The sequence below is a fragment of the Condylostylus longicornis genome, unplaced genomic scaffold (assembly GCF_029603195.1).
Source record: "Condylostylus longicornis isolate FDR11 unplaced genomic scaffold, ASM2960319v2 ptg000017l, whole genome shotgun sequence".
In the NCBI taxonomy this organism is placed as follows: Eukaryota; Metazoa; Arthropoda; class Insecta; order Diptera; family Dolichopodidae; genus Condylostylus; species Condylostylus longicornis.
In genome coordinates this window covers 3163876-3181092 of record NW_026577986.1, presented here as the reverse complement: position 1 = coordinate 3181092, position 17217 = coordinate 3163876, and the positions used below count along the sequence as shown (strand labels likewise).

Genomic DNA, 17217 nt, shown 5'->3' with positions numbered 1-17217 from the left:
CTAGCATTATTCTACATAACATTAAGAAAGTGTATATATATTTCGCGTGTTAAAATATATTATTTTTTTAATTTCTCTTTACTTAATATTATTATTACTTATTATGTATGCTACAGAAACTTACCTTGTCCTATTAAAATAAAAGTATGGAAAGGAAAAATAAATACAAAATATATAGGAGTTTGGTATACTTAATATCGAACTAACGTATATCAAGAAAATATATATAATATATATATCTACGTAATTAATTATATTCATGTAGATATGTTTACAAAATAGGCGTAATTTTTTAATTATCTGAAATTTTAAGCATTTGCCACCATAATTTTTTGTATAACTATAAGTTTTTCAACTTGATACAATCTACCAGATATGAATTTTGTTAAAAACTTTAAAGACAAAGTTTAATTGTAATTATTGAAATTTAAATAGTTTTAAATATATACAGATATAATGAAGATATTTACAATTGTTGTGTACGCATTTTTTGGACAAGTATAAGTAAACTTAATTGATGAGAATTTATTAAATTTAAAGAATTTATTAAACGCGGGAGACTAAAATTTTAATATTAAAGTATTTTTTAGATTAAAAAATTCTAGATTAAAAAAAATTTTATCTTATCAACTAAATAAAAGAATTCTTAACGATAACAAATTAATTTATAAGAAAATTTCTTAAACAGTAAAAGTTCATGGTTACTAACGATACAATTCCAATTTTCTAATGAATTTAAATGAATAAAAATTTGTACTAACCATATACATATATATATAAATGCATATATGCACATCGAACATGCATAATATAATATGTACCTGTACTTAGGAATTATGATTTATTAAATCAAAATGGTTAAATGAGAGAAGATGATTCATGCTTAATCCGAAAAATAAATATATATATATAATGTATACTTACTTATATAATATGGAAATTTTTTGCAAATTTTTTGCAAAACATTATCAGTGATTAAATATTTAATTATCTTAAAAGTTCATTCATCTTTAGCCATTTTATACAATCAAGGTTGGTCAATTTGCACTACGCAATTTTTAAAAACATGAAATTTTTACCTATATACAGTGTATGTATGTATGTACAGCTTTGTCCGAAATATACGACTAAATTATATGAGTACAAGAAATATAAAAAAGTACATTCAATTCGCAAAAAAATTAAGATATTTGTAAATTATGAATTTCAGCTGCAATATTTTAGAAACTTTTCTTTTGTTTTATTCATGTTTACGTACATCTTTGGATATACGTATGCATAATATAAATTTATATGATATAAAATTACATATTTATATATGGATATCTTTGGCATAAAAGCGTCTCAATTGTAGTTAATAAAATTTAAAAGAAACATTCACTCAAGCTTTATCGTATTTATGTATAATACGTTAAAGACCGCCAATCTTACACAAAACTTATACTATATATCATCGGCTTTCATTAAGCAAGTCAACCACATTAAATTACAAAATTTCATACAGTAGACTGAATTTCATAACATCTTCATTAAAAATTTCTTCGACAAAACATTCGGTCATGGTTGAAATTTTTGAAATTATACTAAAACTGTGATAAGAAACAAAATACCAATAAAGCGTACACAAATGAATAAATGCTTACCATACGTTAAGCTTTTGATATGATGAAGTTAAGCTTTAAAGCTGAATTTTCACCAATGAACATTGTTTTGGGCGAGAAAGATGGTTTAACTCGTCAGCAAAGTATATTATAAAACAAAACTTTTGTATACGAAGTTGTGGCAGTAGTCCAGAATCCCTGAAATTTTCGCTGAAGAGTGCGTGGAAAAAAAATGTTGATAAATAGACTATACGGGAGAGGAAACACTATCCTATCACTTCAATTTTTTAACAACAACATTTTAAAAATTTAATATACATATATTTTGTTTTTGTACAAAAAACTGAAAGCTCACAATTCTAAATTCAAGAAATTTCACTATCTTAAACGCCGAGAATTTTTTAAATAAATTCTTGCAAATTTAATTGAATTTACCACAACGTGATATTTAAACAATGTGAAAAGTAAAAATTATCTGAAAAAAAAAAATGTTAAATGAAATTATAAAATGTTCAAATGGTAACAGATACATACTTGGACTTACAGACAAATATACTTAGCCACGTAATATAGAACAAGTGAAATATGACGTAGATTTTTTTTTTAATTTTGTTGATTAATAATTACCGAGAATTTACTACTTAATCATTTATTTTATTAAGTTTTGATATCAGTAAAATATTTAGTTAAGCATTAAGTTTGAGTAAAATTTTTATTGATAATTATATGATAATTAAATGTATGTATGTATAGCCAATTGAAATTATAAATGAGGGAGTCGGATCATCCTATACCAAAATTCGTTTATTTTTTAAATCATCTCAGTTTGATTTCTGGTCCGACATGACCTTTACGAGGGTTTTCATGAAAATTGCTAAAAAACTGTAGTTGAAACCCGTTAATTATCTGAGACAAAGTCTGTAATACTCCCATCCGAATTGGTGGAAGAATAAAAATTTAAGATATAATACACAAATTCCGAAAAATGCAGATTAATATGATTGAATATACAAAATATTTTGTTTATATTTAGTCTAGAATTTTAAGAATTTTGTTTTCAAATTCATTTGAATTTTTTTATTTTGTTAATTACAATTAAACATATACGTATACGTATAATTTGTACATATGTACTTACTCAATCTAATAGCAAACAATTAAATTTTTTTTTTGTTTTTGAAACATGAAGCGGCCTTACTCGAGTTGCAAATAGTCAGCGAACTTATGTACATCAGTTATACGCAATATTATATTAGATATACATAATATGTATGTATGTTTATATATGTACACTTATACATATGTATATGCGTCTGTTGTATAATTTTAAGTAAATTTAGTACATCTACAACTCGTATGTTATTTTTACATTCAAATATAATTTTTGCAAAAACATCATATTTAGATGTCGCGAAAAGATTAGATAACATTTTAAGTATGGTATATATGTATAATTTTAGCAAATACCTTTCTTTCTCTTTTTGCAAATGAAATATTTTTGGCCTTTCCTTAATGTCAGGGTCACAACTAAAGAATTTTATTTTTCAAATTCAAAGTATAGTGTTGTTAAAAAATTGTACGATTATGCAAACAATAATAAGTATACAAATTTTGTGAAATTTTTGATAATTTTATATTTTAAGCATTAAAGTTTATTGTCCTGTAGTAGACTTTGAAAACAAAAATTTCAAGTTGAAATCATAATTTTACTTTCAATTTAGATTAACATACTTGTAAATAATTTATCGTATTTTCATTAATAACAACAGCAATTTAATTTTAATTAGTTAGCAAAATATGTATATATTTAAAAATTTGTATATGAGGGCAATTAATCTTTTCTAAAAATTATTAGTCGATTTATTAATAAACATACCGTGTTGTTTTGTTGTAAGAATAAGGTGTCTTTGTTTTTAACTTAGATAAAGCTTATGAATGGATAAGGACTAATAATTGTCATACTCCTTTCTTTCATCTCTTTGGGTCCCCACTGAAACTGATATTTGTGTTAATATTTTTCTTAATACATTCAGAAAAAAATCACGGTTTGGAGCTGTATACACGTTAGTGGCATCATCGCATCTTATTTCTTCAAAAATGTGCTCGAGTTGTGATCAATGCTTTATGTTGAATTAAGTAGATTACTCATAATTTGAATTTTCATCTCAAAATTTGCAACATTCGTAATATTATTGAACAGTTGCCAGAAATTATTTTAAATGTTGACTAAAATTTTATTCTATATTTGATTTCTTATAATCTCAAATTGTATTTTTTTCTAAATTTACAAAAACAACCCTAAAAAATTTTTAATCTGCATATATATAAAATCAAGTCTTGATCAAAATAAAATTCCCCAGTTCTAAAACTAGTCAAACAACAATATTATTAATTAACTGATGGAATTTCCCTTTCAAATTTTATTTTTAAATTTAATGATTCTCAGTAATTTCTTTATTCGCATAGAAAATTTGTGCTTTTCTTTGAAATATTTTCAAATCATACTGCGTGAAGGTTTTTATTTACATTTAAAACTACTGCGCAAATTAATTAATTGTAGTTAATATTTAAAATCAAAAAGTTCATGAGATAGTATAAAATTTAAATAAGTAATTTCGAAATATAACGATGAAATTCTTTATGTACACCTACTAACATATTATATACTTGGAAAATAAGCTTTTTGTTAAATTGTTTACGTACCTACTCGTATTTTACTTTTGAAAATAATAAAACTGGATTTAACAAAAAATTAAATCTTACTTATAAAATTTAAAAATCGTTATTGCTTAATTAAATTTTTAATTAATTAAATTTAATACATTTCGTAGGACAATTTTTCATTTGACAAAGATTTTCTATAATAAAAATTGAAATATGTATATTAAAAATTTCGAAACTTTTATTTGAAATTCATATGTACACATGTAAAACAGTTGAATTCAATTGTTAAATTTTTAGTATAATGTATATGGTATAAGAAAGCTTGCAGGATAGACTCTAGTGCACTAATGTAGTATATACATATATTCAAGTATATAAACAATAATCATATATACACATATAATTAAATTCCAATAGATAAAACTTTAATTCAACAGGTGGATTATGACTGGGCTCTTTATAATAAATATATATGTACTTATGTATACAAACATTGAGAGAATGAAAGGAGAAATTCACCAAAAAGTTTTTAAAAAATTTGCTTAAGAATGCTTAATATCTTCTTCATAAATTTAAAATGTATGTAAATTTTATGAAAATAAAAATCTATTATGGCAATTTAAAAATATTTTCGGATTATTTTTGAAAAATGTAGGGAAAATGTATTTGAAATTAATGTCGGTATAAATGTATCATGTATAGAACACACGATCAATGTTACAATACAAATTTATTGTAAAGGAAGAGACTTATGCAATCCTCGTTGTGTCGCATTATGTAGGAAAAATACGCATATGAAATACCAGGTAAACCATCATACTAAAAAGAAATATACTCTTTCCAATGTAATGATTAAATTTTTTTTAAGATTATGGGAGGAAAATCTTAAAATTAGAAAAAATTATTAAGTACATTAGAACTATTCTTCTTAAAATTTCACTATAACATGTAGGCTTTGCGTTTAGAAAGCAAATCATTATACTAATTTGCTAATTTAATAAAATATATTCGGCCTAGTAGTGAATATGTAATTATCTTAAAATTTTTCTCAATACTGTTTCAAATATTTAAAAATAAATTCTCTTAAAATATTCAATTTTTAATAAAATATTAATAGCAATAACTTAAAATTTAGTTATATTAAAACTGTAAAAAATTTTTAAATGATCTTTCATCTCAATATAAGAGTTTTAAATTTTTATTACCCAAGTTTTATAATTAAATACCTATAACTATACCTAACCAACTTCCATTAATAATATCAAATTATATGTACTTTTATTATTTGAACAGATTTGTTTAAATATCTATAATAATACAATAATTACTGAGTATTATAATAATATATATATGTATGTTTATACATCGTCTAGTCTATATTATACAAAATAATACCGCAAGTTTAGTTACATTGTAACTAAAATCCTATTTTCACTGTAAAATATGGTTTGAATGAAGGAAATAAAAAAAAAGCTTACGACCTGCGCATTAATTTTTATCTCAGGAAATTTTTTTTTTATTGTAGTTAACTAAAATATTCATATACATTGGTGTAAAAAAATTATTGGACAACTTGTAGATTTAAATTTTTTAGACGCAGCCCAATTGTTTTCCCCATATAAAAGACTTAACATACAATATCAATGACTACAAAATAGCTCAACAATTCAAATACATAAACTTGTGTATTATTGCCGTATTTTTCGAAGATTTCAAATCCAAAAATAAATAAGTAACAATTTTTAATCAACTAGGGACTTGTTAGTGTTCAATTTTCTTTTGAACAGCAGTGTACACATTTCATTTTATGTATCTTCTTCTCTCAAATATTTCGTATTACTTAATACATGCATATCGATTTTCCTCTAAATTTTTCTTGTACATGAAATTAGTTCGAGAATTTCACTGAAGCAGTTCACTCAATAAAAAGCTTAAAATTAAAATAAAAAAATCAAAATTTTTTAAAAATATTTAAAACTCTTAACCTTATCAAATTAAAAAATTGCAATAAAAATTTCTTAAGACTGTAAATTTAAAAGACTATTGATTCTGTGTTTTTTTTTAAATAAAATATTAAATAATAATCGTTTATATTCCAAAGTACAATAAAAAAGAAAGAATAGAACAAAAAAAGCAGGATTTTTATCCTAAAAAGGATTTAATAATTTCATCAAAAAAAAAATCATAGAATATATACACGTACATATATAGAAAATTATAATTAATCATGAAATTTATCAAAAAATTAAATTATGGTGAAAATATTTACAAATATTTCAAAAAAAATGTAAAATTTTTTTTTTCTACATTCTTTATATTAAAAATTTTGCATTAAATGACCATTAAAATATTCTTAAATTTTTAACCATCATTTTTATCATTATTTTATATAGGCAACAATTGAGGAAATGAGAGATATTGCAGCACGAATTTGTCGTGATTATTTAACAGGACAATGGAAATCTATAACAGCTAAAGATATTAAGTTAAAAAGAATTAGGTAAGGACGACTATAAAAATTATCATAAAGATTAACTTTATTCTTATTATTAAATTTTGCAACATGTATGTATGTATATATATATAAAATTATAATAGCAAAATTGTTGTTGCTTCTATGATTCATTCAATATTCATATACACTCATGTATATCTACATTATTATGTTTAAATATGTTATGCATAATGGTGTATTCGCAATGTTGTGATGACGCTGTAAAATGAACAAAAAGAAAACAATAGAAAGTCGTAACAAAGGAAGAAGGATGTATGTGAGGGTGAGGGAAATTATTTTTGTGTATTACAACAAAAGAAGCAACTGATTGCGAAATAATGTTTAATATATTACACCAGATTACGACATACATATTATGTATGCTTAGAATGAACCTTATTTTTTATATAACCTTTTATATCCCGTTGACCTTAACGGTAAAGATTTTTAAAGGAAATATTTTTTTTGAACAAAAGAAAAATTCTTCATTTCTTTTAATAAAAATTTCTTCCAAGTTGTTGAAAAGATATTTAGCACGCATATCTTACGAGTATGTAAAATTTGCCTCATAAAAAATAAATTGCAATCTTTTGTAATTATTGTTTGTAAAATTTTGCAGAAAATGAAGAAGAAGCACATTTATCGTTTCTGGAGTTTCAATATTTTATAAGATAATTATAAATTTTTAATTTTATGAATTTTTAAAATTGTAAGTACACAAAACGTTCATAGTATGTTTTTTGCAGAACTTTTAATTAAAACATTCTATATAATTTTACACCGGAATGAAATGCCGGTATTTGGGAGTCAATTACATAACTTTAAATAGCTTAGAGTACGTAATACTTTTAATATGTAATATAGGGGGCTAATTGAAAAAAAAAACATTCAAAACCCGATGTTCTTAACCTTTGAAAATTTTATAAATTTTAATCTATAATTAAAATTTTTATTCTTATTTTACAACATTGTTTGTTATCTATGGCCGTAGGATTGTTTATGGAGAGTAAAATCTACTGAATAGGAAATTTCGTTCACATAATTTAATATGAAAATAATATTTATAATAATTTAGTCCTTCTCTCTTCATTTTCTCATATGTTATAGAAATTCCATATTTATATTTCACGTGCAAGTAAAATTAAAAATAATTTTCTAAATTAATTTCTTCTTCTGCATACATACATACATACATGTAAGATATCCATGTAAGATGAAACAAAAAACATATTTTATATAATTTCATATATGTAGGCATACACACAAGTATAAATTTATTTTTAATTTTTCAATAAATTTATAATTATTTTGCTATTTATAGTGGCGGTCTATCAAATTTCCTTTACCATGTCAGCTTGCCGGAAACTAGCTGTGATAATATTGTTTTAAGTAATAATATCAATAATAATAATTCAATACCAGTTATGTCAGCTGAACAACTTGTTAAATCAGCAGCTAAACGTATTCGAAAGGATAGTGGAAATTGTAACAGTGAACCAAGAGAGGTAAGTAAATATTATTATTTATTATATAAGTTAAAGATAACATACACGACTATAATGTAATAAACGTGAAATTATGGAAAATTTTTGTGTTTAACTATATTAACTAGTGTATGTTTATGTATAGTGATTCACACAAATTCATCATATTTAATGACGTAAGAACAAGAAATGGATTAGATACGTATATTAATTTTGCTTATTAAAATAGTAAAATACAAAATCCAGTTTATAGGTTTTTGGTATACAAAAATATTTATAGTAATAGTAAAATGTGTTTATAGGCAATGAACTCGTTTAGATTTTACTAATATATTTTGTTTTTCATATTTTGCTTTATTCTTATAATTTGTTATATGTGTTGAAAAGTAAAAAAAGCAAAAATGGCTAAAGAAGTTGGTTTACCACAAAATGTAAAAAGTCATGCAATATTTTTTGTGAAATTTTCTTTCCTTTTAAAATAGTTAATCGTAAAATAGTAGAATAGCAATCAAGGACTCCAACTCAGTCCCTTGAACATATAAGAAAATCAAATATTTAGGAATAAGTAAAGGCAGTACGTACTATTACGTTTAATAAAAAGTAAATAACTTCTTTGCAAATTTATAAAATATGTCGTGATGCTATTTTCGGAACAATAATTTTGTATAGCAATTACCACTAAGAAGGGAAATTCAGTAATTCTAAGGTATATAGTTTACTTTGATTTTGAAATTTTGGTTAAATTTTTCAAGGATAACATTGAAATGCCACGAAAAGAGTATATTTTATGACCTTTTGTATTCATGCTATATTAAAAAAAATTTTGTTTATTAAATCAATAATGAAATGGTTTTATTATTTGGAAAATAATAAAAAATTACTTATCATTAATTTTTTTGCCATTTAATAAACTGTGGAATACAATAAAAATAAAATACAAAAAAAATTTAGTTTATTTTACTTTCTTCTATATAGGAAATTAGTTTTAATGTTAATCGCATATCGAAACCCGCATTTCAAAAATAAAAGTGTAATTTGCAAAACGGTTTATGCTTATATACCTTTTGTAAAGAAAGACTAAAGCGCTCGCCATTCTATTCATCTAAATTCAAAGAACAAAAAGAGTTTTTTTTTCGTAATATAAAACTCAACTGCTTATACTTTGTTTATCGTATAATAAAAATAATATCAAATTTCAAATTTAAGTATCTCAAATATTTAATTTTTGATTAAGGATGCAAAATTTTATGATTTAATTATAAATATTACATGCTATGTACATATTTACACAAAGTATATATATACGTAATTATTAAATTACTTAACAACAAAAAGGTTTTATCTCTCAATATAATCTTTTTTGAGATTCGATATTTAAATAAAAATTTTTAAATTTAATTGTACTTTTATAATAAATAAGGTAATAAGACTTTTAATTATGAAATTAAATTGCCAAATGAGCTGTCCATTTTGGCAACATATATTGACCTAACAATAAATTCACAAAATTTTTATTATTGATCTTATAATATATTAAAGGGGTAATAATTTAATTTTATAATTAAATTGATATAAATCAGATTCTGCATACCCTTACTTTCTTTACGGCACGCCGAAAATCTATATCGAATTTCATAACAATCATTTTAAAATTTTCAAAAATTTTTTTCTAATTTCTTTTTTTAAATAATTTCTGGCTTTTTAAAGATTTTTTTAAAATTAATTAAACTTTTTCTCCAATCTTTATTGTCAAAAAGCTGCCACTTTACAAATCATATTTTATAATTAATAATCACAATAGTCCTTTTATGATTCAGCTATAAAAATAGCTTTATTATAGTTATTATTTGATTTGACTATTGTATATTGTATACAATAATGAATTAGAATTCTTAATAAAGTTGGGTCAAACCAATGGTTTGTATTTTAGCACTTTTCCCTGCAACTAGTGAAAATACTGCTTTTAAATGCAGTCTGTGTATACCTAACATACCATTAAAATTATTTTCATTCATATACCAGGATTGCTATATATTTAGGATGAACGATTTATGCAGTCTTTGAAATAAAGCAAAAATTAAAATTATTAAGAGGGGTTTACATAATACTCGATTTTAAGGGTTAATTCTTACGTTAGCTTCTTGCGTTTATAGAAATTTGAAAAAGCTTGTCGTTTCGCAAGGTGTCAAAAATTCAAATTTTACAAATTTCAAAAGGTGACAACTTAAGAAGGGGTGGAGATGGAAAAAAATTTTTTTCTAACGAAAAAAACTATTTATTAATGTCTAACTGCTGCCAAAATTTTAGGGTCCTACTACCGAGGGTCTAGAAAAAAAACGACATCAAAAATTTGGAAAAAATGGATTTTAAATAACGGTAAATTTTAACGGCCATTTTGTTTTTTTAAAATTTAATTATAGTATGCCGCGATAACAGAAGCAAGCCACTGACTTTCTGCGCTTGCAAAATTTACAAAATATGCTTATGGTTTCACTGCAACAAATAGTTAGAAAATGAAATTTTCAGGGTTTTCCGGGCTATAGCTTTTAAAGAGGAGGAGATAGGTAAAATATTTTTTAGTAAGGATTTATGCACATATTAAATTTCAGCTTTCTATCTTCAAGGGTGTAGAAGTTTTGTAAACATTTCCACGGACGGACGGACAGAGGGAAACTAATAAGCACTTTTTTCAAAAAGTTTTTGGAAGAGTGCTAAAAAAGAACTTGTTAAAAAATAAAATATTTAACAAGAAAATTTTAGAATCAAAAACTTAAGAATCTCTTTAACTTTTTTAATGTTGCTTTTTTAATGTTAATTAAATTACACACCTTAAGTTAATTGGAGTGAGAATAGTTAATTAAACAGGTAATTATTTTTTATCTGCTAAATTACAATCGACTTCTCTCAAAAATCTTCTGATTGAGCACAAAAATGAATTATTTTACTAAATTTCAGTTAAAGTAATTTTTGGATACATTATTCTTCGAATTAATTAAATTAAAATAAATAAATGTAAATAATAATGACTCATTTCAATTTGAAAAGAATCTTAACTCATAACTGTATTAAAAGTACATAATTTACGTATTGTATAGGCTCAAAAGTAATCCTGGGAATAGCGTGATCCTTACATTATAAATAATGATTAAACTAAAAAAAAAATATGTATTCAAATTTCAAGTCCTTGCATCAAAAATTTTATTTGAGACCAAATACAATTAATTTTAACATACCGCTGAACCTGCTTATCAAAAATAATTATTCTTTACAATATGCAAGGTATAAAGTGTACATATGAAAAAGTTTCACACGCAAGAGGATAAAATTCTTTAACCTTGAATAAATTATTATAATTTGGATGAAATAATTAAATTGAAATTAAGGTAAACTTAATTTAATTATATTTATATTTTTAAGGTGTTTTCTTCGAATACCTTTAATATTTATGTAAATTTTTTTACATACTTTTTAAATAATATATACTTACTAACGTCCATGCATGCCATGCTTAGCGTTAATGAGTTAATGCGACATTGTTTTTCTCTTATACAATATTTGAACAGAAAATTAATTCATAAGCCAAGTAAATTTGCCTATCAATTTGGTTTTGTTAATCAATAATTAAGTATATAATATGATCGTTAATCATTATTTCAATTAATAGTCAATACAAAACTATTTTTAAATCAAAAAATCTGATTAATTTAAAATCAATTATTATTGATGGCTGCTTATTTGTTAAAAAAAAAAACTTCTGTACATATTACGTAATTAAAGTGTTTAATTTTGACTAATATATTTATAGACCTATTATAATTATAATATGTAAATCTTACAGTATTATACATATATTTGCATTTTAAAGTACCAATTTAAGCCTAACTATAAATTTATTCATACACGCGTCAACCTTATTCATTATTTATATCCATATATCAGGGATTATAATAAATGAAGCGATATAACGTAGAAATGTATATAATTGTATGATATCGTATTTGTAGAGAGTAAGATTAATGAGGAATATACATAATTATTTAATTCCACCACTATAAGTGCGCATTATGTACTATTTTATAATTAATTATGTATCTGTCACACTATAATTCGTCATATTCCCTTATAACGTCAATCTAGTCACTAATATCTGATATTTTAAGTAATCTTCAAAGGGTAGAAAAACTGACGTCAAAGAAACTTTCTGTAAGTTTAGAGTGCGATGGGAAATTTCCTGTCAGTGGATTTGTGCTTTATCAATTGTATATGAACATATACGTTATGCGCTATATAGTTTTCGAAAACATTTTTATAATTCTTTACACCAAACGATTAATTTTATCTAATCTGACTGATTAAACTAAATATTAAAGTGTACATACACATTTCAATTTTGTAATTTCAAAAAACTTAAAAACAAGTAGAATCTTTTTTTGCCACAATTTCTAAAAATTTTTTGGAAAAAATGAACCAATAGTTACTTTCAACCTATCTGTCCGTTTGTTTGTCTGGTTATAAAATTTGTACACCATTAAAGATAGATATTAAAAAAATGACAAAATTCTTTCGGTCCCGTATTTTTTCGACACTATAAACGGTTATCATCTTTTAATCCTTAATGGTATCCTTATACCTTAACTAAATTAATTAGCAATATAATTCGGAGTTGACTTACATATACCTATAGAATATATTTAGATTTTTTAAAAATTGTAACTCTATTTCGCCTGGATTTATGCAAAAGTATATGGTAACGAGCAAATAATTTCGAGAATTATTTTAAATCCATATAAAAATACAAGTTCTCCAGCTGGAAGGAAATACCCGATTTTGCAAACCAAAGGTACGAGCGACCACATCTCTTGTTTCAATTTCAATTATCTCAATAAAATCAAATATTAAAATTTCGCCCCAAATTTTTTTAAGACGTAGAAAAACTATAATAAAGTGGTTATGCGTTCTTTCAATGTTTTTAAGTGCCACCTTAACATAATGTACAAATACCACAGTTTTCATGTGAAAACACTTCAAGGTTTTAAAAAAATTCCATTCAAATGTACAATAAAATAAAAGTTCTAATAAGATATTTCTTATCTATAACTATTTTTTAAGTTAAAATTTTTTACAAAATAAATAAAATTTTTAATGACATACAAATTATAACGTACATATATTTATTACAGGTATTATTAAGAATTTATGGACAAGTACATGGAGAAAATGCTCTTGAAACAATGTTAACTGAATCTGTAGTATTTACATTGTTATCTGAACGTAATTTAGGACCAAAATTACATGGTATATTCCCAGGTGGAAGAATTGAACAATATATACCAGCAAGAGCATTGGCAACATCTGAATTATCTAATTATAAAATATCAATGAAGGTTGCTGAAAAAATGGCTGATATACATAGTTTAGATATACCTGTATCAAAAGAACCTGATTGGGTATGGAATAGTATGAATCGTTGGTTAAAAACAATTGAAGCAATATTAAAAGATATTAAGTAAGCTTTTAAAATTATATAAAAAAATTCATATACAAAAAATTTTAAATTTAATTTTCAATACAATAAATATTAATAAATATCCATTTTGATTTTATTTTTAGAGAAGAGCAATTACCAGAACTCAAATCAAAAATTCAACGTATCAAATCAATTAATTTTAAAGAAGAAGTTTTATGGATTAAAACAATTATTGAAGATGGTGATTTTCCTGTTGTATTTTGCCACAATGATTTACAAGAAGGCAATATATTATTAAAGGAACCTACAATATCAGCACGAATTCGTACAACTAGTGATAGTTTAAGGTATAACTTTCATATGAAACCATATAAAGATCTAAAGCAAAAAAAAAAGCAAAAAAAAATTTAAAAAAAAAGAAAAGTAAATTTATTTTGTAAAATATTTACTTTTTTTTTTTTTGAAAAATTTTTTAATATCATATAAATTTTCGAGAAATTTCGAAAAATCAATTATTTTTAATTGCAGTTTAATTAGAAAACTTTGTACTTTATCTGTGTCTGTATAATCTGTGTGTGTATGTAATGTAAAAATAGCTTATTCTGAACACAAGTTCTTCTATGATGGATAGATAATACAGACCAAAAATAAACCAAACCTGTGTATGCGGATAATCATTGAAAAGAAAATATATAGGATGTCCTGGGGGGTGACATAAAAAAAAATAAATAAATAAAAAATATACATACATCACAATATTGTGTCCGTGTATACTTGGCTCATGATTGAGAATTTGGCTGAGTTGTACGTAATCATATTTGTAATAGGCAAACATTAACAAAAACAAAAAAATTATATTTTATTAAAAACTAAAAATTAAAAATATATATATAATTGTGTAAGAGAAGCAATGATGCAGCAATCACAACATAATATACATATATGAAATGTGGTGATCGCTCTTAAATGATCTTCTTGAATACAATCATACATAAAATTTATCTTATGTAACATTAAAAATTCCTTTCAAATGAAAACGAACACCTTCGCAAAAACGTTCGAAGAAAAAAAAAACGTGAATTTTGAATACGAGAAAATAATAGTAATTTATTTTTTTATTATAAAAAATAAATAAAAATATATATTTTTAAATTATTTAAAATTTAGAAATATTAAGAGAAAATTATTTATGAATTTTGAAAAATAATGAATAAATTTCTCGATTCATTTGAGAAAATAATTTAAAATTTTTGAAAATGCTTTAAATATAGTTGATTTTTGTTTTCCTAAAATGTTATTAAAATTTTTTTCAATATCAGAAAGCTTAAATCGCTAAAATCATTCTTTTCAAAGCATATTGTTATGCAAAACTAAAAAAATTTACATAATTTTGCACCATTTTAATTTAATTTATTCACCAATTTCATACAAAATATTCATTATATTTTCAATTTTATTTTTTTTAAATAATTCATATATAAAAAATAAAATAAACATAATCTTTTAATATTTCCAAATTTTTAATAATTAAATTTTATAAAATTTCACATTTAAATAATTAATTTATTTTAGATACGTGGAAGATTTATAATATACTAAGAACATAATATTTATTTTTTATTTATTTTATTTAATTTTAACTTTGTTTCATTTAATTCATTTTATTTAATATTAATATAATAAATAAAAAATTTAATTTTTCTTTTGTTTTTTTTTATATACATATTATATAATTTTTTCTACGAAAACAAACAAAATCAACATCATAACTTCGAATTTATTTTAGAATTTTATCATGATTAATTGAATTTGAATTAAAAACAAAAATTTTGGAATTTATGAAAGTTTTGAATTTGTATAATTTTTCAATTTTTTTTGTATATTTTCAGTAATGTTATTGAAGATTCAGGTACCGGATCAATTGAAAATTTAACTAAAACTACAGAATTCAATTTAAATAATAATATTAATGGAAATTTAAGAATAAATAATATTGGAAATACAAGGTAAGATACAGATTAACGCGTGATATGTGAAATAAACAAAAAAAAAAAAAAAAACAAATGAAATCTTATTATAAGATTTTTCAAATATCAGATCAGCCATTTTCTCGCAAAGGAATTCGCAATATTGTAAACAAAATTTTGTATTTTATATATTTTTTGTAATAGAATAAGTTTTCGAGCATAAGTTTTTATTATTATTTTTTTACTTTTAGATATGTAATTAAAAAATTTATTTACAGAGGTAAATTTATAAAAAAAAATATTTATTTCATAAATAAATAAGTATGAGTAAGCTTCAAACTATGAGTAATTAAATTGACAAAATAATAAAGATTTAGAATCTTGTATAATTCAACCAAATTCAGAAACATATTCAAATTATATTTTTAATTTTTATTGCAATAAAAAATTGCAGTATGTCAAGCGTTTTTTATATAAAATAATGTTTCCGATAATATTGTCAAAAATATTTCTGCTACATATACATATGTGTATATAATTATATAATTGTTTTCTCAAACTTCTTCTTTTTAAATTTTTTAAATTTCATTATTTTATGCTAAAAAGTTCTAAATATTGATACATATAAATATATATATATATATATATATATATATGCATGCACATTTTAAACTACGAATCCAATTTCGATTAAAAAATTATTCGTTGAAATTATTATAAAATACATACATAAATATTTTATTATGATTATAAAATATTTTAAAAATAAATATCTAATATTTTAACTTATATTTATTAAAATATAATTTAAAAGCAACATTAAAATCAATCATTCAACATTTAAATTACCACATAGTTGTAAAAAAATAATATTTTGTACATTACAGTAAATTTTATGTTATTGTTTATTAATTATACTTGTATTAAAATTTATTTATTTTTTAATTATTAATTTTTTAATTTTTCAATTTTTCTTAAAAATATATAGGAAAAGATCATTACCAGCATCAGATAATGATTCATTTATATGTGACTTGGACAATACACGTGATTCATTTTCAAGTTGTGATCCAAATGATTCGGTTGCCGAATCTAATAATAATAATGAACCAGATTTAATAATAATCGATTATGAATATTGTGCATATAATTACCGTGGTTTTGATTTAGCTAATCATTTCTTAGAATGGACTCTAGATTATACAAATGATAAATATCCATATTTTTATCATTTTAAAGAACAATATCCAAATGAACAACAACAAAGAGACTTTATTACAACATATTTACAAAAAATCAATCAAAATTATGATTTATCATCAATAACAACACATTCAAGATCATCATCATCACAAAATGTAGATTTAATATCAGTAGATGAACCAACAAAAGAGGAAATTGATGAAGTATTAGAAGAAGTAAAAATATTTTCAATGGTATCACATTTATTCTGGTGTTTATGGTCTGTTGTTAATGTACATCAAAATATTGAATTTGGTTATTGGGTAAATATTTTTTTTAAAAGAATATATTATAATAT

At 22.8% G+C, this 17217-nt stretch overlaps 1 protein-coding gene across 3 annotated transcripts in view; it reads left to right on the top strand.

Annotated features, from left to right (window-relative positions):
- Positions 1-17217, top strand: part of LOC129606047 (choline/ethanolamine kinase-like) — a 33434-nt gene that overhangs the window by 14773 nt on the left and 1444 nt on the right. For 2 of the 3 annotated variants that reach the window (XM_055516099.1, XM_055516100.1), the window contains exons 2-7: positions 6659-6765; positions 8081-8264; positions 13424-13749; positions 13854-14057; positions 15600-15716; positions 16666-17182. In XM_055516099.1, coding sequence (XP_055372074.1) covers positions 6659-6765; positions 8081-8264; positions 13424-13749; positions 13854-14057; positions 15600-15716; positions 16666-17182 — 1455 coding nt within the window. Of the gene's footprint in view, positions 1-6420; positions 6553-6658; positions 6766-8080; positions 8265-13423; positions 13750-13853; positions 14058-15599; positions 15717-16665; positions 17183-17217 lie in introns of those variants that run through there. The other variant, XM_055516098.1, reaches the window with a different exon arrangement.